This window comes from Loxodonta africana, chromosome 1 (assembly GCF_030014295.1).
Source record: "Loxodonta africana isolate mLoxAfr1 chromosome 1, mLoxAfr1.hap2, whole genome shotgun sequence".
In the NCBI taxonomy this organism is placed as follows: Eukaryota; Metazoa; Chordata; class Mammalia; order Proboscidea; family Elephantidae; genus Loxodonta; species Loxodonta africana.
Genome location: NC_087342.1, coordinates 60,117,950 through 60,141,560, shown reverse-complemented (window position 1 = coordinate 60,141,560; position 23,611 = coordinate 60,117,950). Strand labels below are relative to the sequence as shown.

The window sequence follows — 23,611 nt, the reverse complement described above, 5'->3', positions numbered from 1 at the left end:
CGTCTTTTGATTTCTTGACTGCTGCTTCCATGGGTGTTGATTGTGGATCCAAGTCAAATGAAATCCTTGATGACTTCAGTCCTTTCTCTGTTTATTATGATGGTGCTTATTGGTCCAGTTGTGAGGATTTTTGTTTTCTTTATGTTGAGGTATCTTCCTTGCTGAAGGCTATGGTCTTTGATCTTCATTGTTAAGTGCTTCAAGTCCTCTTTACTTTCAGCAAGCAAGGTTGTGTCATCTCCATAACACAGTTTGTTAATGAGCCTTCCTCCAATCCTGATACCCTGTCTTTTTCATATAGTCTAGCTTCTTGGATTATTTGCTCAGCATACAGATTGAATAAATACAGTGAAAGGATACAACCTTGATGCAAACCTTTCATATAACTTGAAACCGCGCAGTATCCCCTTGTTCTGTTCAAAAGACTATCTCTTGGTCTATGTACAGGTTCTGCCTGAGCACAGTTAAGTGTTTTGGAATTCACATCCACACTAGGACTAGAGAAACACAACACTGCGCTCTTCCCTTCCTATGGTATCTCCTCACTGGAGATAGCTCTTTGGACAGGAGGTTGGGAGCAGTTACCTTGGCATTAAGAATTGAGGAAGTCTGGTTTCAAGGTGAGAACTTAGGCTATTGCCTGCCTGGGTGGTTTGGGATTTGATAAACCTCCTAAATGGCCTCTCTAAATGTATTCTTGTTCTGGTCCAACCCATTTTCCTCTCTGAGGCCAAAACGAATGTTTCTTAATATTAGAAATCTGTTTACATCTCTGTTTTACTTCGCCCCACCCCTGGTGTTTCATTGCCCTCAGGATAAAGTCCAGAATCTTTAACCCGGTTGTTTTACTTTGCTAGTGCTGCTGTAACAGAAATGCCACAAGTGGGTGGCTTTAAAGAACAGAAATTTATTTTCTCACACTTCAGGAGACTAGAAGTCCAAATTCAGAGCAATGGCTCTAGAGGAATGCGTGCTCTCTGTCGGCTCTGGTGGAAGAGCCTTGTCTTTTCCCAGCGTTCCTCGGTTGCTTGGCAATCTCCACGTGGCTTCTGTCTCCTCCTCTCTCCCCCGTTTGTGCTTGCTTGTCTATGTGTATTTTGCTCTTTTTATAACTCAGAAGTGATTACGTTTGGGATACACCCTACACTGATATGACCTCGTTAACACAAAATAGATAACTTTATTTCTGAAGAGGATTACATCCACAGGTGTCCAAAAACCCAAAACCCATTGCGGTCAAGTTGATTCTTATTCATAGTGACCCTACAGGACGGAGTAAGAACTGCAGCATAGGGTTTCCAAGACTGTAAGTCTTTATGGAAGCAGACTGGCACATATTTCTCCTGAGGAGTGGCTGGTGGGTTCGAACTACTGACCTTTCAGTTAGCAGCCAAGTGCTTTATGTCCCAGGGATTAGGATTCCAACACACATTTTCGGGGAAGCAATTCAGCCCGTAACAATGTCTTAGCAGGCTTTGGGGGCTTTGTCCATCTTCCCGGTACCATGCCCTACTCTCTCTTGAGTCCCAATTTTTAGCCATGCTATTTCCTCTTCCCTCACATTCAGCTCTACCCTGCCCTCTGGTAAGCCTTTCCTCATTCTTAAAATCTCAGCTGGGACTCCTTTCCTCAGGGAGCCCTCCTACTAGGTTATGTGCTGCCTGTTCTTTGCTCCGGTAATACCCTGTTCTTCCCTTTTTTGTAACAAAGTTGCCTCGTGTAAATTGTCCAGTGCCTGTTTCCCAGGTAGATGGAAGCTCCATGATAGCAGGGACTCTTTCTTTGTTCCATTCTCAGCATTTGGCACATAGGCTCCCTATGAATTGGAATTGACTTGATGGCACCTGGTTTTGAAAATTCTTGTGCCATAGTGGTTGAGAGCTACAGCTGCTAACCAAAAGGCTGGCGGTTCAGATCCACCAGGTGCCCCTTGGAAACTGTGTGGGAGAGTTCTACCCTGTCCTATAGGGTTGCTATGAATCGAAATTGACTTGGTAGCAATGGGTTTGGTTTTGGTGTAGAGTGGTTAAGTTGTTGGCTGCTAACGGAAAGGTTGGCAGTTCGAGTCCACCAGCAGCTGCAAGGGAGAAAGATGTGGCAGTCTGCTTCAGTAAAGATTTACAGCCTTGGAAACCTTATGGGGCAGTTATACTCTGTCCTCTAGGGTTGCTATGAGTCAGAAGTGACTTGATGGCAGTGGGTTTGGATTTTTGGGTTAAAAAAAAAAAAATTAGGCCTGCAATAAACTCAGGCATTTCCCCTACAACATGAGTTTTTATGTACAAATTGAATATGGTTCCATTTATTAATAAGGACTATAGCTTACGTAATTGTGGTCTGGAACTAGCATGGGGCCTGGGAGAGCATAGTCGGGGGAGCTGTTTTGCCCGAGTGTTTTGTGCATCACAGCAATGGGTGAGAAAGGCAATAAAAATAGCTGAGAAGGCTGTGCCAAGGAGAAAGGAAGGATAAAGAAAAGCCTGGTAGTAAATTTTCTGGAACAAAAGTTATACGTAAATAGAATGCCGGACTTGCTCAGTGATATTTATGTTTTATAGTACTACACATATAGTACAAAACACTATGATTATTGGAGTTCAGTGCAGGAAGAATTTCATTGTTTTTCACCAATGTCTAGAACTGCCTTTCTTCATACTGAAAAATCCCTCTTGAATTTCAAATACTTGAGAATTCTTAGAAATGCAGGTATGTGTGGAATGAATGAATGGATTTGAGGTCCACATCCCTAACGTCTGCCTTCTGGGCTTGATAGGCTCCCTTGACTCCCTGTTCCTTGACTCAGGTGAAGGTTCCTGGTGAGATCATTATCCTGAGGAGAAGATCTTAGCTGGAGGAGAGTAATTCTGGAGTTCTACGTGAGGTTGTTCAGGCCCAGGTGAGGTACCACATGGAAAGGGGGACCATTCATAGTGGACAGGAGGACTCTGAAAATGTCTCTCCCTTCCTCCTCTGTGTCACCCTGTCTGTGAGGAATGAGACCAATGGGGCGGGAGTGAAATCTGACCATGATGTCTGTGGCCCTTCGAGTTGGCTGACCAGGTCGTCACCAATCTCTTCTTACCTGTTCATGTGAGTTCATCTAGGAGTTGCCCTGTTGGTAGGTGAGGACAACTCTTCCAGATAGAGCTTGTCCGTTTGTAGCTATTGGTGTGAGGGTCCATGTGCTCCTGATAGACATTCAGACAGGTATGAAAAGGGAGGCTGATTAGAAACTGAGGCCCTGGGCCCTTTGTCTGGTGAAGCAGGCCCTTAGGGGAAGTACCACAAAGCCCACTGTACCTTCTTGTGGAGTTCCTGGGTAGTGCAAGTGGTTAATGCTCCATGCTGCTAACCGAAAGGTTGAAGGTTCAAGTTTACCTAGAGGTGCCTCAGAAGAAAATCCTGGCCATCTGCTTCCTAAAATATCCACCACTGAAAACCCCGTGGAGCACAGTTCTACTGTGACACACATGGGATTGCCGTGACATGGAGTTGAGTCTGCAGCTTTTTTTCTGCTCTGGCAGGTTTCAGGTGGAGGCAGAAAGGACTCTGAATGAATTTCGTTTTTATTGTTCTTCCTCTCCTCAGGACTCCATTTCCAGGCCACCTCTGAATCCACCTGGGTCACTGTAGCCCACACCAGTGAGAGGTGTGGCCCCTCAAGTTGTGGCTTTTCTTCGGGGGTGGCCTTTACACAAGCAGCTGCGCAGGGTGTTTCCCTCTGGCTGCTGCTTCTTGTTCCTGATCGATACTTTTCAGAAGATGAACAAGTGTTTTGTTTTTTCTTTTAGAGGTGGTCATAGGTCCATAAAACAAGTTTATCTGCTATTGTAGGGATGAAAGAAAGGATGATCTGCTTATTTGTTTAAAAATCTCCTTCCATAAAACCTTGACTTATGTGCAGTTTGAAGGAAATACGGTGATAGCATCTAAGCCCAAAAGTTGGTGTTTTATTTTGGCTTTCCTGTTCTATTTAAGTCTTTGTAACCCTGTGTACCTTTCTCTACTCTTCAGAAAGAACAGGTTGTATTTTCCTTTTTTTTCGCCTCAGCGTCATCCAAACGAGCATTGCTATTTTAACAAACTGTAAACGGATACAAAAGGAGGAAGACTACTTTTTTTCCCTCTCAGCAAACTTTAGATCTATTTCGGTCATTCTGGAGATTAGAATAGGTGACTCTGAGTAATAAGCAACCTTAAAATGATGAAAAATATTTTTTGCATGTGACCTTGAAACGTGGGTCTTTTTACCAGTAGTTTATGAGCCTTTCCCAGACAAAGCTCTGGAAGTTGCAGTTCATATCGTCTTTAAGTTCAGGAGGGTTATTTATTCTATGGTGTGCAGAGAACGTTTGGTGACTTGCCTGATCTCAAGTTTCTGCCTCTAAATGGTGCACTTAATTTAACTCTTTCCCTTGACAGCTCAGGAAATAATTTTCTTTAAGGAAAACTTTTCTGTAACTTTCCCATTTTAAATATCCAGGGTCTTCAAGGATTTTTTTTTTTTCCAAGGATGTCATTGGGATGAAAGTCCTACGTTTGCTGCTTGTCTAGCAGGACTAGTCACAACTACCCCCGTCGCTTGATGGTGGTTTGCAGTCTGAGCCTCTGACTTAGTAACTGAGAGCCTTGAAAACCACAGTCATCCAAACCATGTGCAGTGTGGCTAGTGTGTCATGGGCCACCTGAACATCACAGACTTCAGAGTGCCTTGTATAAATTGTTTCACTGGATAGTCATTGTCTTCATTTCCTAGTGCTGCTGTAACAGAAATACCACATGTGGGAGGCTTTAAAGAGTGGAAATTTATTGTCTCACAGTTCTGTAAGCTAAAAGTCCAAATCAGGGTCTTAGACAGGTCAGTTCCTTCCCTGTTGGTAGTCATGGGCGTTCTTCGGTTCCTTGACTAGAAGAGGATCCTCAGATGTATTTGTCTTTGTGTCTCTTCTGGTCCTTTTATAACTCAAAAGTCATCAGATTTAGGACCCACCCTACACTGGTATGACCACATTTACACAACAAAAGAAAACCTGTATTTCCAAACAGGATCACATCCACAAGTACAAGGGCCAGGACTTCAGTGCCTATTTTGAGGGGACACAATTCCATCCATGATAGCCACAATGGCTCCGTGAGCAGAGTGTATCCTCCTGATTTCCATGGGAGGAAACAGTACTTAAGAAGTTGAGTGATTTGCTGGGTTCCAAAGGATAGAAACACACAAAGCCGCGGACTTTGTGACTCGTAATTCAGCTCTTTTCTCTATCACTGTGTATAACTGAGATACCCCAGAAATTATTCAGTTGCCCCTCTAAATTCGTAGACCAAGAAGACACATAACTTTGGTTAAGTGAATTGGCCTGGCAGAGCAGAGGCAGATTAACCAGTAAGGAAGGTATGCATGGGTGTAATGGTTAGGAAGCCCTTTCTTACTTTGCAGAAGTCATTTGGTAGCTGGCGACCATGCTTTTTGTGGAATAAATACTTTAGAACCTAATCATTTTTAGGCTTGGTTGTAGCCAGATTTTCGATCTGGAAGCCTCATCAGTGATATTGTACATGACCACATCTCTTAGGTGATCTTAATTGTGTTTACTTGAAATTGTAGTGTACAATTTCGCATTGTGAAAAACAGGTAAAATTGTGCGCTACAGGTTAGTAAGTAAGCGCAGTTACGGCCATGGATACCTTGCTTATTGAGTAATCCGTCCCGTTCTATTCTATTGAATAGTCTATTGAACAGAGCCACCTTGAGATGGAGATAGAGAAGGAAAGAAAGGTGAATACATGCAAGTGTTCAGACCCATGCACGTATGTAGTCATAGTTATCCCTTGAAGCATGTAGTGATAAATTCAGACGTTTGATGGCTTTGTAGTGTCAGAGCCTAAACTTGATGGCTTGGTGAAGAGCGGTGTTTCTTTTGTAGCCGTTGCACCTTTAAGATGAAGCTGCTAGAGCTGTATTTCCTTGAATGCACTAGTGTCAGCAAAGTTAAAAACATCAGGAAATCCAACTGATCTCCTGTATGTAATCTGGAAATCTGATGCCATCTTCTCTGCGAAGTTTTCTTCCTTGTGGGTGGGAGATATCATAGTCAGATTCTTTCAATATCTGTGGGACCTGGCTGTCTTTCTACTGTATGCTACAGATGGGGACAGAGGAAGTTCACCTAGCCACCTGTGACTCAGACTCATGTCTGCTGGCTGGGGAGAGGCAGCGGGGGACATTGGTATCTCTGAGAAACATGAGTCGTCTTCCATGATAATTAAGTATCTGCAGTCCTGCAACATCTAGTGGTTATTAGTAAAAAACGCTGTCTATCTCTTGGTGCTAGAAGCCTGTGTAATAATGGTTAGGAAACCCTTTCTTACTTTGCAGAAGTCATTTGGTGGCTGGAGACCATGTTTTTGTTTCATAAATACTTAGAATCTTCTCATTTTTAGACTTGGTTGTGCCAGATTTTCTATCAGTGGTACTATACATGGCCATCTCTCTTAGGTGTACTGACTCAATCTCTTTACAGCTTTTATTCCCTAGGAGTCGAGAAGATACAGCCTGGCACAGGAGTTTTGCTCGGTGATGGAGTAGCTAAGAATGTTTCTCTCTAACAGGTCACAGAGAGTGCTGGTGGACATCTCTTCTTGCCCCAAGATCTTCATCAGAAGTCCTCTGGACTTGGTGGTATCTTTGGCGTTCAAAGTATATATGAACTCGCCAGGAGGCATAATGCCTCGCCGTTTTATTTTGGGCCACCCTAAAGGATGACACCCAGCTTCAGAGACCTCCTCTTGGACATCATTCCTGAGGAACACTGTTTTAGCTCTCCCAGTATCTGACGTTTATTCCGACTGATTTTGAGCTGGCTAAGGCTTAGTCATTGAACGGCCAGAACGATGATATATGTTCTGCCTGATCAGTTTGCAGCTACACACCTTCGTCACTTGCAGAGTGGCGACTCCCCCTGAGCCCATTGTTGAATCTTTACACAAAGATCCTAGAAAAAAGGCACCAATCCATTCTTTCCGTCTTGATGTTTGCCCGCAGGCATAGTCCCGGGATGACCTGGAGCAGAGGCAGTGGAGGATAAATTCATTGTGCACAGACTCGCCCATGCTAGTTCTAGCAGTCTCGCTCCACAGATCTAGCTTTGAAATACTGGAGTGATTGGTTTTGTGCAGGAATGCGTGGATTGTTGAACTGAAACAATTTTCTCCCTGCATGTCTAGTGTTTACATAAGCAGATGTAAGAAAAAATATTCTGTTACTGATTTAAATAGCAGGGCTTATGAAGGTCCCTGGAGCCCTGGTGGCACGGTGGTTAAGAGCTCAGCTGCTAACCAAAAGGTCGGCAGTTTGAATCCATCAGCTGCTCTTTGGAAACCCTATGGGGCAGTTCTACTCTGTCCTATGAGGTCTCTATGAGTCGGAATCGACTCGATGGCAACAGGTTTGTTTTATGAAGGTCTCTAGGTGGCACAAATGGTTTGTGATCAACTGCTACCCTAAAGGTTGGGAGTTTGAACCCACCTACCTGTGTCTCAAAAGAAATGCACCTCAAAAGAAAGGCCTGGCAATCTGCTTCCATAAAAGATCCCAGCCAAGAAAAAACCCTATGGAGCAGTTCTACTCTGTAACACATGGGGTCGCCATGAGTTGGAATTGACCAGAACAGGGTTTTTTTTTTTTTAATTTTTGAAAAAATTTATAAGTGCTTAAAAATGGTGTAGAATAAAAATGTAGGTTTTTTTTGTTTTGATTATTATTACAAGTTGGAACACAACTAACAGGTGTATATTCATGTTTTGTCAGGAAAGGGTCAAAACTAAAAATTTGCAACAAAGACCAAACTAGAATAGAACAAACGCAAACAGAAGCTGACAAATTTATGCCCCTTGTTGGGAGTTCAGCTCATGGAATGTTATGTAGGACAAAAGGAATGGAGGAGACATTTCAGTAACATTTTGTTCCCTGTCAAAAGCCTTCTGAAATATAAATCTGCTGTGTATTGGAGAATGGATACAGCAATTGATTCAAGTTGAATAGCTTTCATTTAACGAGAATATCAGAAAGCAGTTCTTGTTCTGACAACCATATGTGTGCTCTCCTTGACCTAAAGAAAATTGAATTCGTGTTTACATATCTTATAGGATTGCTTTATAGGCAAAGACACAGGTCAAATCTCATCACAGTGGCTATTGTTATAGCAAATAGAAACATTTCTAAATGAAATAAAAACATTTCTAAGCCATGGCCGGTGGCCCATGGTAATAATACTAAGCGGGTATTCCGAAACCATTTGCAAATATAGATAATTCAGTGGTAGGTGTGCTTTTTAAAAAAAATTCTCTTCTCTTGCTAACGCACATACCCATACATACCCTTCACCAGTTTGTGTGGCAGAGAAGGAGGAATGTGAAAATATATACGATAGGAATCGAATTATTTTGAACTTTGTGGAACAGATCACCTCCAACCAATCCAGCCAGTGTTAGTGGTTTAAGAACTAAGCTTAAGAATTTGAGGTCCCTGCAAAGGGTGTTCTTTTTTCATTCTCCATTTTTGTACTCCTTAAGGAGAAATTAGGTGCTTGTTGTTTTTAAATTCCCAGGTAATTCTGGCATTGATCCTGGGCTCCTTGCAAATGTAATTTTTAGTAATGGCTATTACTCCTGAATCGCTTGGGCTCTCTGCGGCCTGTGGCTCAGCAGGGTCTGAGATTTTCCTGGGACATCAAAGACTGAAATACAGAAGGTCTTAACATTTTAGGGGTATGGATCAAGAGAAGTCTTCTCTAGTAATTAAGGTCTGTTAAGATTTTCAACCCCATTTTACCTTTGAGATTCTTTGCTGGATGACTTACATTTTATTTCCTTTATGTGTTTATACTGATTTACTGTTTTCTTATTTGGAAAAAGCTTTCTTCCTTTTTATTTCTTTAATTTTTTTCATACACAGCCCTTAAAAATATAAAAGAGTCCCAACCTGCTTTGTTTTTTTTTCCTTACCTTGACCATCTTTTCTGTCTTATTTGCTAGACCATCGTTTCTCTTTCTACTTCTCTTCTGCAACTTCATCTTGCTCAGCAATTCGAGTGTGTGACTCTGCATACTATGGCTTGAGTTTCCTAACCAACTTCTCCTTGCATCTGAGTCCATTTCCTGTGCTTAAAGCTGTTGGCATTCTACCCAGCGTTCCTAGTCAAAACTGAAACTTCTAGGGCTAATCGGATTAGTCCTTATACTATTAATTTCTTCCCCTCCATTTCTTGCTCTAGTGCTGTTTCTCAAGGACATTTATTTGTCATTAAAAACTTCATTTTGGCGTCACTTCCCAGAGATCTCTTGGATTTTTCGGTTATGCTGATTCACTGTACAGCTTCAAACTGCAGCAGATGTCAGTAGGTCTTGGACAAATTAGTTGTCCCTACACATGGTTTACAATATTATACTAGCTGTTTAAAAATAATTAAGCTTCTCTCTGTGTTCTTTGCTGTGGGTCAGGAACTTTACTTGCTTTGCCATCCAACACAGAAGTTAATCACCAACGGGTCCTCTGAACCAAATGATTAAAAATAAAGCAAAGTTTCTGAACCAGGCTGTTGGCAGAAAAGTCTGTACTTCCATCTGTGCATGGTTAGGAAAATATTTCATGATGTTTAAATGGCATCAGCTTTGCTCTCTTGTGTGTGAGTGTTGTCTGTGTGTCAGCATGTAATTCATCCCTCTGAAGATTTGACTGTTAGCTAATCTTATCCCCCAGTAAAGTCACTGCCTAGAAAACAGGAAAGTAAATCCAGGTGTTTTGTGCATACATTCTTTATTTGCCAGTTTCTGTGAAGGAGCAGTGGTCTTGCTTTTCTCCTCAGCTGAAAGGTTTTTTTTTTCTCTTAGCATGTACCTCAGAAAATGAAAGAATACGTGTGTTATTAGTTGCCATACAGTTGTTTCGGACTCACGGAGACCTCACGTGTGCAGAGTAAAACTGCTCGGTAGGGTTTTCAAGGCTGTGGCCTTTTGGAAGCAGATCAATAGGCCTGTCTTCGGAGGCACCACTGGGTGAGTTCGAACTGCCAACCTTTCGGCTAGTAGTCGAGTGCTTAACTTTTTGCACCACCCAGAGATCCTTTAAAGAACATTACTTTAAAAAAACTTAAAAAAAATTTTTTTGAGATAATCGTATATTAACACATTCACACAGAGTTGTAAGAAATAATACAGAGATCCCATATACTCTTCAAGAGCATTACGTTTTGACTTTGAAGTCTTTATGTCTTTTGATTCTTCACTTAGAAATATCCTTTGTTAATAGCTTTTAGAAGCTGTTCTTATATGCATAAAATGCTGATGAATCGTTTTCAGTTTGGAACGTGGCAGATTAGTAGTTTCTATTGTCTGGAAGGAGACTTAGGCCTGGAATGCACATTAAACTCCTAAGCACTTGGTGACATAAGTATAGACATGTGAGTGATTTTGAGGGGAATTTAATCCTTCAACTTGGATTTTCCTCCATTCTTATTGGGAATCAGCATCTAATTAAATATATTCATTTCTGACCAGTTCTATAGCTATGGTATTATATATATATACACACATATGTATATGTACATATATGTACATATAGGATATATAGTATGTATCTATATATACGTGTATATATATATGTATATGTATATGCATAGAGCCCTGATGGCATAGTGATCAAGCGCTGTGTCTGCTAACCTAAAGGTTGGCAGTTTGAATCCACCAGCTACTCCTTGGAAACCGTATGAGGGCAATTCTGCTGTGTCCTACAGGGTCGCTGTGAGTCAGAACTGACTTGACAGCTGTAGGAGGATATAGTTGCTTAAAAGGTTTTAATTGCTATATAATGTAAAAATTATTCTTTGGAACTTTTCCGTTACACTTACCTCTTTTTCTTTCTGGACAAACTGTTGAGGTGGATTTCTTTCTGCAAAAAGAACCACTGTATTATATAAGGAGTAAAACCGGTGGCCATTGAGTCGATCCCTACTCATGGTGACCCTGTGCGTCAGAGTGGAACTGTGCTCCATAGCACAGTTTTTTGGAGTAGATCGCTAGGCCTTTTACCAAGGCATTTCTGGATGGATTTGAACCTCCAACCTTTCGGTTAGCAGCCAAGTGTGTTAACCGTTTGTACCACCTAGGGACCGCAATGCACAGTAAATGCACCGAAGGAAGGTTAAGAATTATTAACAGAAAAAAAAAAAAGAACCATCTTAATTTAATTTCTCTGGCTTCAAAACATTCATCTCTCTCAGAGTTACCAGTTTCTTTATATTTTTAGAAACTTGTAGAGGGTAGGTATATTTTTAGTATTATGATGATAGAATTAAACGCTGAAATCAAGAGCTGTGAATTGATCATGTGCACGTTAACTGAAGTTAAAGGGAGGAGGGCTATCTTCAGTAAGTTTCATTATTAGTATGGCAGGGAAATCTTGAGGTGGTCTATGAAGGTTAGCTATAATCAGTGATAGTTGGATCATTTAGGTAGTTGTCATTTCAAGGAATTTTAAAATCAGAAAGAACCTTACATACGTTTTTGTCCAACCTCCTTATTTTATATTCGATTTAATTCTGTTGATTTCTTGCAGACCTGCTACGTGCAAGACAGTGTGCTAGCGGGGATCAGTAAAGTTGAGAAAGCTGTGGCCCATAGCTTCGAACAACTTAATCTTTGATTAAGCTTTCATTTCCTATTTCTTATTTTCTAGAGGACAGGTTTTTTTTTTTTTTTAAAGAAATAAGTAGATTCTGATAATTGTTACTCTCTGTCAATGTAAGATATCAACATTTAAGGTATCTTGTGAACTTTGAATACACACAGAGATAAATAGATGTATTTAAACTTTTTTTTAAGTTAGTGCTAGATTGTACTTGTAGTCCTTCTCAAGACAGAATTTTCTTTTCTCTTGTATGAGATAGCTAACATCACTACTATTAACTGAACTTCCTGAAAGGGTGCCTGGTTACTCAAGTTCTTCACACTTTTCTGTGGAACTCTTAGATTTGTTTTTCCTGCTCATTCGCGCATCTTCTAGATAGCCACATATGGAATTTTACCGTTAAAAAATGTTTGGTTGTTGACATCTTTGTTCAAGAAGCCATTCACTTAAATACTTATTTTTTTTATTATTATCATTTTTTGTTATTCTTTAGGTGAACGTTTACAGCTCAAGTTAATTTCTCATACAAAAATTTATATACATATTGTTATATGACACTAGTTGAAATCCCTATAATGTGACAGCACACTCCCCCTTTCCACCCCAGGTTTCCCGTGTCCATCCAACTGGCTAAATACTTATTTTTATGACTGAAAACTCGAGGGACAGTGTGCACGTTCAAGAAAGGCCATAGGGCAGAGAACCAATTGTTTTCATTTTGAGAATGGCTAGCATGCTATCATGTCAAGGATTTAGGATATGTCACTCACTGTCCTAATTAATCTGCACAGTAAACCTAGTTAGGTAGTTATTATCTCCACTTTACAGATAAGGTAAGTGGGTTAGTTACTTGCCCAAGGTCACAGAGCTAGGAAGTGGTGGGGCTGGGATTCAACTCGTGCCATTTTTAACTTCAAACTCAATGCTCTTTACTAATTATACTTTATTGTTCACCTAAATGTTTTCTAAAATTGTTTTTACCAAATACTGAGAATAGACAAAATCAGATTCACAAAATAAGTGTAAATTATAAAGAATGTGAGTTTAGAGGACACTCATGTAACTTCCCACCCAGATTTAAAAATTACCACAAACTGAATTTGGTGGCTTCTGTGTGGTCCTCCCCGATCTTGTCACCTTTTCTCCCACCTCAGCAGCAACCATTGTAGAAAAATGAGTTTGAAAATATTAGCAAAAGTGCACAAAAAAGCCTCCTGGCTAGATCATTTTTTCTTTTCCTTCCTTTCTCCTTCGCTGCTCTATCATTGGCTCTCTTTCTTCCCCCTTTTCTCTCACCACGGTGGAGCACAAGAGAGGAACTGAGTCAGACCTGTTTTAAAAGGTCAGGGAGAATGTTCTCTGGTAGGATGTCCAGATCTGAGTGCCACGAACAATGTTGGGGATTCTTGGTGGAGTCTCCCCTCCCTGCTCTGACGGGTTATAACAAACAGATGGCTGAGAGGGGTGATTTAATGGAACTTGTGCTGACAGATCTAACGAGCTTGTCAGGTTATAGTTCACAAATATTAGCTCTATAGACATGCAGTTCTTATTATTGTAACTCTTACGATAGTGATACATTTTTAGTAACCGATGTGAGAGTACTTCATAACACAATCAAACCATTGAGTGGAACAGGTTTAGATAATAAAACCTTGTTGTCCTTTAATGCAGCCTTTCACCAACTCGTAATACCTGGTTCAGTGTGTAAAAATCAAAGTGAGTTATGGTCCAGGGGGAATAATATAATTCTTTCATCAGCTGGAAAATATATTTGAGTAATTCATTGTGTGTGTGTGTGTGTGTTTTTTTAAGTAAGCAAGGAAGCTTTTGGTTTTTGTTTGCAAATTGTACGTTGTTGCAGGAAGTTTTTCCAAGGGCCATACAGTTTTGTACAAGGAGGTGGCAATTTAATTCAGTTTCAGCCATTTAAGATTAGAACTATACTAACTTTTAAGTTACTTGCATGTAATTACAAAATAGCTAATACAATTAAAAAGATTAAAAAGAACCACAATCTAGCTAATCATAAATGTAGTTATAAGGGCATATGTGTCTGAATGTATGTGGTCATTTGCGCTTACCCAAATTGCGCTTATGTCTGCATTGTGTTGGTGTTGGTTATTATTTTTCTAGGGCTTCATGCATTTGTATATATAAATATAACAGGAGCCTTTTCTAGAACTGGTGTTGGGGGACTGTCTTATGAACTATGTGATTTGGAGCACTGTCAAATGTAGTGATGTTTTCAATGGTTACGATTTTGGTTTGTAATAGCAAGCAGTGTGGTGAGGAGGTTGAAGTGAGCATGCGTACGTGTCTATCTGTATCTGCTATCTCTATCTTTTTGCAAAATTTGGATTGAATGACAGTGCCTATTAGAATTCAAATATGAAAAAGAGTTAAACATCACACTTTTTCCAGTTTTGTCCAGTGCCTCAAAAACATGCCATAAAAATATGGGGACTAAAAAAATCTTGTCACATGTCCCATAAGAGTGTCACTGATTTAAAAGCTGCCTTTGAGTATTTTCAGCACTATTCCGTGACAGTTATTATGATAGGAATTGGCACTAGCTAGGAAAATTTACAGTTTAATACTTTAGAGCAAATAATTGCTTAGGATGCTTTAAATAGCACAGGAAATGTGTAGTGTTTACTTGACATTTGCTATATTGAACACTAATACTGAAACAGATTCTTTGACCACAGAGAATGCCAGTGTGGGCGGAATGGGGGTAGATGGGAGAAAGAGGCCGAGAAAAAAACAGCCAACATGATTAAATAAAAATTAAATGGCCAGTGAGCCTCCTCATGATACAGAGATATCAGGAAAAAAAAAAAGTGCCCATTTGTTCAATCTAGGAGCCTTTAAGTGTGGTAGCAGAAGGCTAAATACAAACAGCTCCCTGAAATTAGGGTTTCTCCTGATTTTAAGACTGAGTTATGTTAAAGGCCTTCTTTGCCCAGAGCTCAAAGCTTCGAAACCCTTGGCCGCTCTGGTTTATTTTCTAAGGTCCTGAAAGCAAGAGGAATGACCTCCTTTTTCATAAAAGAGGAAAAAACCTTCTTGTTATCTGTTTAATCTGCACATGCTTGTGAATGTTTTTTTATGACGGCTCTGGTGCCCTCATTTCTCATTGCAACTCAGTACTTGTGATTTTTTCTCCCTCTGAGCGCATTTTGCATTCTCAGTCTTTTTTTCACCCTTCCCAGGCATCTTTCATAGGAGTCTTCTCTCAGAATGGGGCCTACTGCCATGTAGAATAGCTCTTAAATGTGGAGCTTTTTTTTTTTTTTTGCACAAACTGCTTACCAGGCATTGTGATTCAGCTGCATTTAATGGCAAAAATAGGGTACATGTCAGGCAACTAAATCTCTCCCATTTGGGGATGTTTGAGTCAGTTTGTACAGTGTCTTTAAGAGAGTTTAAAATGCTTATGTTAATAACTAATTGGTGTGTGCGATAGGGGCAGGAATGAGAAATTGTGCAACGTACACAATATTTTTTAGACACTTCTTCCTTCCATCTTGTCAACATGAGCTGCTTTTACAATACCCATGGGAATTTTGGAAACAACAATCAAAAGTCAGAGCCTCACCATGCAGCATGGTTCAGCACCCAGAGCGCTCAGAGCAGGAGGGCTGTATGTATGTATGGCTTTTCCACCGACTTGAGATTTGACCTTGAATAAATCATACTTAACTTCTCTACGCTTCAATTAGCTTTTGAAAGATATGTATGGTTGTGTATAACCAGCAAGAAGGCAATAATTAAACTTCACAACAAAAGGAGAACTTGAAAGAAAATTTTGTTAGAAAAGGGTGGTTGGCATGAGCGCAAGCCTCACGTAGGGTGCTATTAATACAGTCTCGCCACACGTGACTCCTAAGGAAAGTAGGGGGTTTTCTTCTAATGCTGTTAACTGTATTTTGTAGACCTAAAAAATATGTATGTATTTTTGTTTTACCCTGTAATGCCAGAGAGCTTTGTGTTCATACATATTTTCCTGTAAATGCTACCTGTAAAGGAATTTTTATTTAGAACGTTACAACTTAAATGGTAATCCAGAGGTAACAAATTCATGTAATATGCAGAGTCGTTTACTTGTATTGCTTTGAAAGGAAATTCCAGGTTGTTATTCATTTAAAAAGTTTTTATTTTTTATTTTTTAGTCTGCTGCTACCCTGGAGATGATCTAAATGGGTTTTCATTCATTTGAGGGGAAAGGAAGAAAAGTAATAAACATTTGCAGAGTCCTACAATGTGCCAAACATGCTGCTTCAACACTTGGTATTGAACTACTCAATGTGGTTTACGTCCAAAGGGTCTCTTCCCCCTTCTCATGTGTGAGGACTTAGTCGGAAAGATCAGAATCCACGGGAGAAAATAAAATATAACCGTTGTGACTGGCAATCAAACCGAAGGGCATTTTAGTTAGTTAGTTAGTTCAGGGCTGTGGGATCTCCGTCAACCAGTTGCTGATCTGTGCCTCTAACACGGAGACCTCTACCAGGGCTAGATAGCTAGATTACAAAACTGTTAAACCGCATCTCCCTGGTTAAGCCATTTCAGTTATTGCCTCATTTAAATGGCATTGTTGTGAAAAAGACATAGGTATTACAAGTTGAAGTGCCTAGAATTTGCATGAAAGAGTCTGGGTTTTGAGTGCTAGTAAGAGCCTGCCTCTGGAGTCCCTGGTGGAACTTTCTTGGCGAGGGAATCTAAAGCCAATAGCTCCAAGTCAGGCAAGAAAACATCTTAAAGAAAGCCAGAGAAAACATACATATTTAACACAATGGCCATGACTCACTTTCTCTTTGCTCTCTCAGCCCAGCCGTTTACTGCTAACCCCACAGGAAAGCTGCTTTTGGTGTTTCCCTTTGGCAGCTCTGCCAAAAGCTAAATATACACCTTGAGAGAATGAAGGTGAGAGGGGAGAAAAGACAGAGGTCATCATTTTTAATCCTGATTGGGCTGATGGCAAACTATGAGGCCAGATAGACGGTACAGCAAGAGAGGATGTTTTCCAGTTTGTCCTCCGTTCCAGATAGGCCCTCACACTGTGCAGATGTCCACAGTGATTGGATTGTTGAGGTTCCTAAAGAACCATCCATTTGGGTGGGCTCTAATGGGCTTTTGGAAGTGGCCCTGAAGGTGTGTCTTAGTGTCCTAGGGCTGCTGTAATGAAGTGACAAAGTGACTGACTTAAAATGATAGGAATTTATTGCCTCAGAGTTCTGGAGGCAGGGAGCCCAAATTCAGGGTGTTGGCAGGGCCACGCTCTTTCTGAAGGTTCTAGGGGAAGATCCCTTCTCATCTTCCCTGGTAGCCCCGGGTGTTCCTTGGCTCGCAGCTGCAGTGTGACTCCATCTCTGGCCCCATCTTCGCGTGGGTGTCTTTCCTCCGTGTGTATCTGTGTCTCTTCTTCTCTTTTATAAGACACCACTCAGGTTCTATTACGACCCATCCTCCTCTAGTATGACCTCATGTTAACTAACTGATAACGTTTTCAAAGACCCTTCTTCTAAACAAAGGCACATTCACAGATCACATGGGGTAGGACTTTGACATACCTTTTTGGAGGACGCAATCCCACCCATAATAAAGTGTGACAGCGACCATAAGAATCCTTAGCATTTGGGACTGAATTGTCAGCAGGAGGATAGGACAGGAATAAAAGCTGTGTGACCGGGAACGGGGTACTACGCCTTTCTGAAGCTGCTATCCAAACTTGTTGGAAGGCTGTGCCTCTATGTCCAGTTGTAGCTGGGTATACAAGAATTTGGGCATCTCCTGTGGTTTAATAACAGCCCTGCCACTTACTAGCTCCTCCAAGTCACTTAAGCTCTTCGTATCTAAGTTTCCTTATCTGAAAAATAAAGCTGATAATCAGGGTGAGAATTAAATAAATTAATAATGCAAGATACTTAGAGTTAATTCGTCACCTAGTAAATGCTACTTATGCTTTGTTGTTGTTGTTAGGTACCGTTGAGCTGGCCCCCAGCTCATGGTGACCCCATGAACAATGGAAGGAAATGCTGCCTGGTCCTGTGCCATGCCCATAATGGTTTCAGATCAGACTGTTGTGATTCATAGGGTTTTCATTGGCTGATTTTCAGAAGTAGCTCGCCAGGTCTTTCTTCCTAGTCTTAGTGTGGAAGCTCCTCTGAAACCTGTTCAGCATCATAGCAACACACAAGCCTCCAAGTGGGTGGTGGCTGCACATGAGTTACATTGGCTGAGAATTGAACTGGGTCTCCTGCTTGGAAGGGGAGACCTCTGTCACTGACCACCAATGCTTCATTTATACTTTACCTATGACTATTATGTTATAGTTCTCCTTTAGAGCCCTCTACTCCATTATTTGTGTATCATTTAGGTCAAGATGGCAGACATGGGTGGTAGGTGGTTTAGTGAGAGGGAGACCTAAGCTTGTAGAGAATGTAGATAAAACCTGGTTTTAACCGTAGGTCTCAGACTGTGTCTGTGTACTGTGTCTGTATATACCATGTTTATTTCTGACCACCAGGCTTTGCTCATAGTCTTCCCTAGCTCCCCTCCCTTCACCTATCCACAGACATTCTGCCCAGCCATCAATACCCAGCATGAACGCCCCTTTCCAGGATGGAGAGATTTTTCCCAGGTATTTCACTCCAAACTAACTTCCCTTCCCGCCGGCTCTCAGTTCCTGTGTCCTTGTCTGTATAACTCTTTCTATCATGTCAGTGATTGCTTCATTTTTTTCTTAGATGTCTTGTTTTCCATCAGACTCTGTGTAAATAGAGGGCTTTACCTCCCTCTCAGCATCCACAAGGGCATGGCAGAAAGACTAAGGAGCAGGGAGTGGACAAACCTGCTCTCTTCTCCCAGTCTCGCCTCTTTCTAATGAACTAATCACGCTCAGGGCATTTGATCTCCCTCATTCTCAGATTCTTCTCAAGAAAAACCAGTGTGCGGATGAGTGATCTCTAAATTTTGCCTTGTAACTTTAACATTTTCAAGTCGTTTCCAATTGCTGTGGAGTCAGTTCTGACTCATGGCCGCCCCATGTATGTCAGAGTAGAACTGTGCTTCCTAGGATTTTCGATGGCTGACTTTTCTCAAGTAGATCACCGAGACTTTCTTCCAAATCACGTTAGGGTGGACTCAGTCCTCCAACTTTTCTGTTAGCAGCCATGCACGTTAATGTGTTGAATGAGTGAACAATGTATAGCCTCCTTTTGAGTTGCTGAGATATTTCTGAAATTATTTTTGTGCTCAGTAACATCCTGGTGAAGGGAGGAAGTGATCTATCTTAGAAATTTTTCACTTTTGCTGGACCCAAATTTTGCTAGGTCTGATTCTGTCATGAGGAGCACTGGTGGTGCAGTGAGTAAGTGCTGGGCTGCTAACCAAAAGGTTGGCAGTTCAAATCCACCAGCTGCTCCATGGGAGAAAGATGTGGCAGTCTGCTTTGATAAGGATTATAACCTTGGAAACCCTATGGGACAGTTCTACCTTGTCCTGTAGGGTTGCCTTGAGTCGGAATGAACTCAATGGCAATGAGTTTGGTTTAGTTTTTGGAACCTATCATAGTCTGAATTCATGTCCAAGTCTGAGTGAATATTTACATTAATAACTTATCTATGAAAAAATATTTACTATGCAAAAATAATTTAAATAATATCACAGACTAATAAATGTTGAGTGTACATAAGAAAGGAAATCGTTTTGAAGCACTTAAGAAGTCAATGTTTGCGTGCAATTTATATAAACTCTCTTAGTTTGTTCGTTAAAGAATTTATTGATTATTTTGCAGTTTTTCTATAAGTAATTAAAAGACTTTAAACTGTATTTCTTCTTAAAATTTTGTAATATGGACTTCTTTATTCATATTAGATCTGAACTCAATTTACTAGCACATATTATGTTTTTTATATGGTAAAACTTACAAAAGTGGTGGTTGAAATTTTCAGCATCAAATCTCTCTTGGGAACTATCTGTACATTTATTTTTGTTACCTAATAACTGTATCTGGCCCCCAAATTGACTGTTTTGTCATGCTTAGTGCATGAACCAAAAGGTTGGTGATTCGAACCCACCAGCTGCACTGTGGGAGAAAGATGTGACAGTTTGCTTCCTTAAAGATTTACAGCCTTGGAAAAACCCTATGGGGCAGTTCTGTTCTGAAGGGTCACTGTGAGTCGGAATTGACTTGATGGTAGTAGGTTTGGTTTTGGAGCTTTGTTTATGTTTATAACCATCTTTGTACATATTATAACGTCAGAGCAGTGATTTCATACATGAGAAGGCTTTTTTTTCCTAAACTGTTACTGCCTTTGGGGAAAAAATCATTTTTGAAGTATTGTCATATTCGTTCAGACCAAGTAGGGAGTGTGTTCAGTGTCTAATTAGGTTCCATATGGCTTGAACTCTTGGGAGATCCACCTGAAATAGGACTGTGTTAAGAAATTATTCTGTGTCACACATAATCAGGTTCAAGAGGTCTTAATAATTTGCATGTATAAGTTATAACTGGCATCATCCTTGTAGAGGAGTTCTACCTTAGACATTTTCTAATCGTTAGAAGCATTTAAACAGTAGTTTAGCTGTAACACTAAGATCTATGTTAATAGCCCTTTTAATATTAGTGGACAGAACTGGGAATGTTTTTTGAGCTTTTTATAGTTTACTGAGTGTAAGAGAGCCCCTGGGTGATGGAAATGATTAAGTGCTTGGCTGTTAGCCAAAAAGTTGGAGGTTTCAGTCTACCCAGAGGCTCCTCGGAAGAAAAGCCTGGTGATCCACTTCTGAAAAATCAGCCATTGAAAACCCTATGGAGCACAGTTCTACTCTGACACATAGGAGGCGCCCTGAGTCAGAGTTGACTCGACAGCAGCTGGTGAATGTAGGAAGCTCATGCTAGTCCTTCATCTTAACTGGGTGATTGAATTCCATGCTGTGACTGACCAACCAGCCCGTTGCCGTTGAGTCCATTCCACCTCACAGCGACCCTATAGGACAGCGTAGAACTGCCCTATACAGTTTCCAAGGAGCGCCTGGTGGATTCGAACTGCCAACCTGTTTTGGTTAGCAGCCATAGCTCTCAACCACTGAGCTGCCAGGGTTTCCATTGTGACCAAAAGGAAAACGTATGTGGGTATTGTGGGCTGGGCGGCCTGGAGGACTAAGGGGAGAGAGAGTAGAGAAATACCAGATACTTTTTTTTTTTTTGCAGATTTTCCCAGTCATCCCTGCCATGTGCGTCCGCTCCTTGTGTGCTTAAATATGAATTGACCTGAAAGGTCTGTGTTTACGGAATGTTTTCTGTTAGAAATGCTTAGGTTTCACTTTGATGGTTTTCTTTCTCTTCTTTTAAAATGAAGCAGGACAGTGTTGGAATCAATGTAGCCAGCTTGTATGAAGATGATTCCCTCCCTTATCTGGGCATAAATATTGTTGGAGGAGAGCATGGGGAGTAGCCAGATATGCACACATGAGCACAGGCATTAATTGCCCTCACTGACCAGGGAAAGGAAGGAAAATCGTTTCAAACTATTTTCACAGGGTATTTTCAGCCATCATGTTTTTTAAATTTGGTTTCCGATATGAAAACTGGATTGAGCTGTGTTTTGTTTCATCTGAACAAATCTACCCCGAATTGACTGGGAGAGTGTTTCTTAAGCCTCCATCTCTTTAGGCGGTGAGTCATTTCCATGTTGTTGAGACATTTTCTAGCCTTTATTGCTGTGTGGAGTTCGTGCTTTTCTCTGGATGTTTTGACTCCTTAAGAAACTCGCAATAACAAATTAACTCTCACACTCCTCTGGAATGAAAACACGCAGTAGTGGAGTAATAAATAGCAGATCTGGAAACCTGAATAAACACAGAAAACTCCAGCTCTGATGCTTCAGAAGGCTGTAGAAACTGAGTCCAACCAATGTCCAGCAGATACAAGCAATACACACCAGCTAAGGCAAAAAGAACTGAGCATGTTGTTCATTTCAGTTCTCCAAGGTACCGTGTTGTAAAGCTGTATAGCCATTTTCTCTCTTCCAGACTAATAAACAATTATTTTTAGTCATCTGACCGCCCTTCCTGCAAATGATTTAGTTATCAGGTTTGAGTTATTAAAGTAAGTTGTATTTGTTTGAGAAATGAGAGTTGGAGTGGACTTCCTCACTTCCTGTCTTTTTCTGGTGAAAACAGAATAGTGCCTTGGCGCAGTCCATGGTGGGAAGGAGGCTTGTCTTTCACAATCTGTAATCACCACAGTCCCAAGGCAAGGTGCTGCCTGTGGACTGCCTGCCCTGGGACAACCCTGGTCTGAATGGTTGTTCCATCAGGATTTTTATATCAGAGCGAGGTTGTAAATAGAAAGCCCCAATGGTCATTCTTCGCCTTATTCATGGGGTTCCTTTCTGTGGTGGTGTATTTGGTTGGCCTTGGCAGATGGTGTAAACTGTTTACAGACAGTCCCCAACTTAACGACATGTTCGAGGTACGACGAACCTCACTTACCACTGTCCTTGTTGTTAGTAATATGTACTACGTACAGTGTTGCAGAGTGTAATTTGCCGATGTTATCATTCTCAGGTGTCCACTCCCAGATGTTCAATTTTATGACTCACTGTTAAGAACACTACCATATGTATAAAGCTACTGATAATGAAAAGACTGAGCTATTCGACTTACGTCAGAACCAACTTATGATGGAGTCGTGGGAACAGAACCCCGGTGTAAGGCGGGGACTACTTGTAGGTGATCTTTTAAGGATGAACACTTCATTTTAGCCAGGGGCTAGAAGCCATTGTCAGGAAAGGTAGGAGTCCCTGGGTGGTGCAAATGGTTAAGCACTCGACTACTAGCCCAAATGTTGGTGGATTTAACTCACCCAGAGGTGCCTTGGAGGATAGGCCTGGTGATCTGCTTCTGAAAGCTCACAGCCTTGGAACCCTATGGAGCAGTTCTACTCTGCACACATGCGGTCACCCTGAGTTGGAATCAACATGATGGCAGCTAATAACAAAAACAACAACATCAGGAAACGTATTACATCTCCTTCCTAACCTTGCGTAGTAGGAACAAAACTTGTAATGCCACAGAATCTGAAAGTCTGGGGGCTTTGGTGTTCCCACCTAATCCAAAAGGCACCTAAAGCTCCCTTAGAGACTTCGTGAATTTTCTCTAAATTCATATGGAGGAATTTGGGCTGGTAATTTTTTTCTCCCTCTTTGCCTGTATCAGTTTTTCATGAGATCTGCCCATATTTAGCCTGCTCAGTTTAAAGGGAATGCCATCCACTTTGTACTTAGGACAACAAAGTACTTTCCTCACCTGGCTGGAATAGCTGTTTTGGCCAAACTTACAGTCTGACGCATGTGAGTCAGACAGAGGCAAAGATCTAAATGCCAGTAACATGAGAAAGGGAGCTCTGGTGATGCAGTGGGTAAAGCACTTGGCTGCTAACCAGAAGGTTAGTGGTTTGAACGCACCAGCCACTCTGCGGGAGAAAGATGTGGCAGCCTGCTTCCATAAAGATTACAGCCTTGGAAACCCTATGGGGCAGTTCTAATCTGTCTTACAGGGTTGTTTTGAGTTGGAATCGACTCGATGGCAGTGAGTTTTTAACATGAGAAAAATAGTTTGAACATGAAGTCATCATGCTTGAGGTTGCTTTGAACTTTCTTCATGGCCCCTTTTATGGTTTGTACCAGAATCAGCATGCTTTAGTTTTATGCTAAAAACGCAGTGGGGTAAAAATGGACACGAATTTGAAATTGCATGATAGCCAGAAACTTTCATAACATAGTAATGTTATGCTGTGATAAATGTTTAGTGAAACTTGCTTGGCTCGGGCTATTTTTTTAAATGGCTTTTGGGTTCAGGAATTTTGGAAGTCAGATTCTTTGTAATTTAAATTTCCTTCTATGCAAGTAAGTA

At 41.0% G+C, this 23,611-nt stretch overlaps 1 protein-coding gene across 1 annotated transcript in view; it reads left to right on the top strand.

Moving 5' to 3' along the window:
• LOC135232749 (uncharacterized) overlaps positions 1 to 23,611 on the top strand; it is a gene marked incomplete at its 5' end in the record, with an annotated part of 63,174 nt that overhangs the window by 19,475 nt on the left and 20,088 nt on the right. Inside the window, one exon of the mRNA XM_064293543.1 lies at positions 6,613 to 23,611. This exon is cut by the window's right edge and continues 20,088 nt beyond it. Within this exon, the coding sequence (XP_064149613.1) occupies positions 6,613 to 6,759 (147 nt within the window). The remainder of the gene's footprint in view (positions 1 to 6,612) is intronic.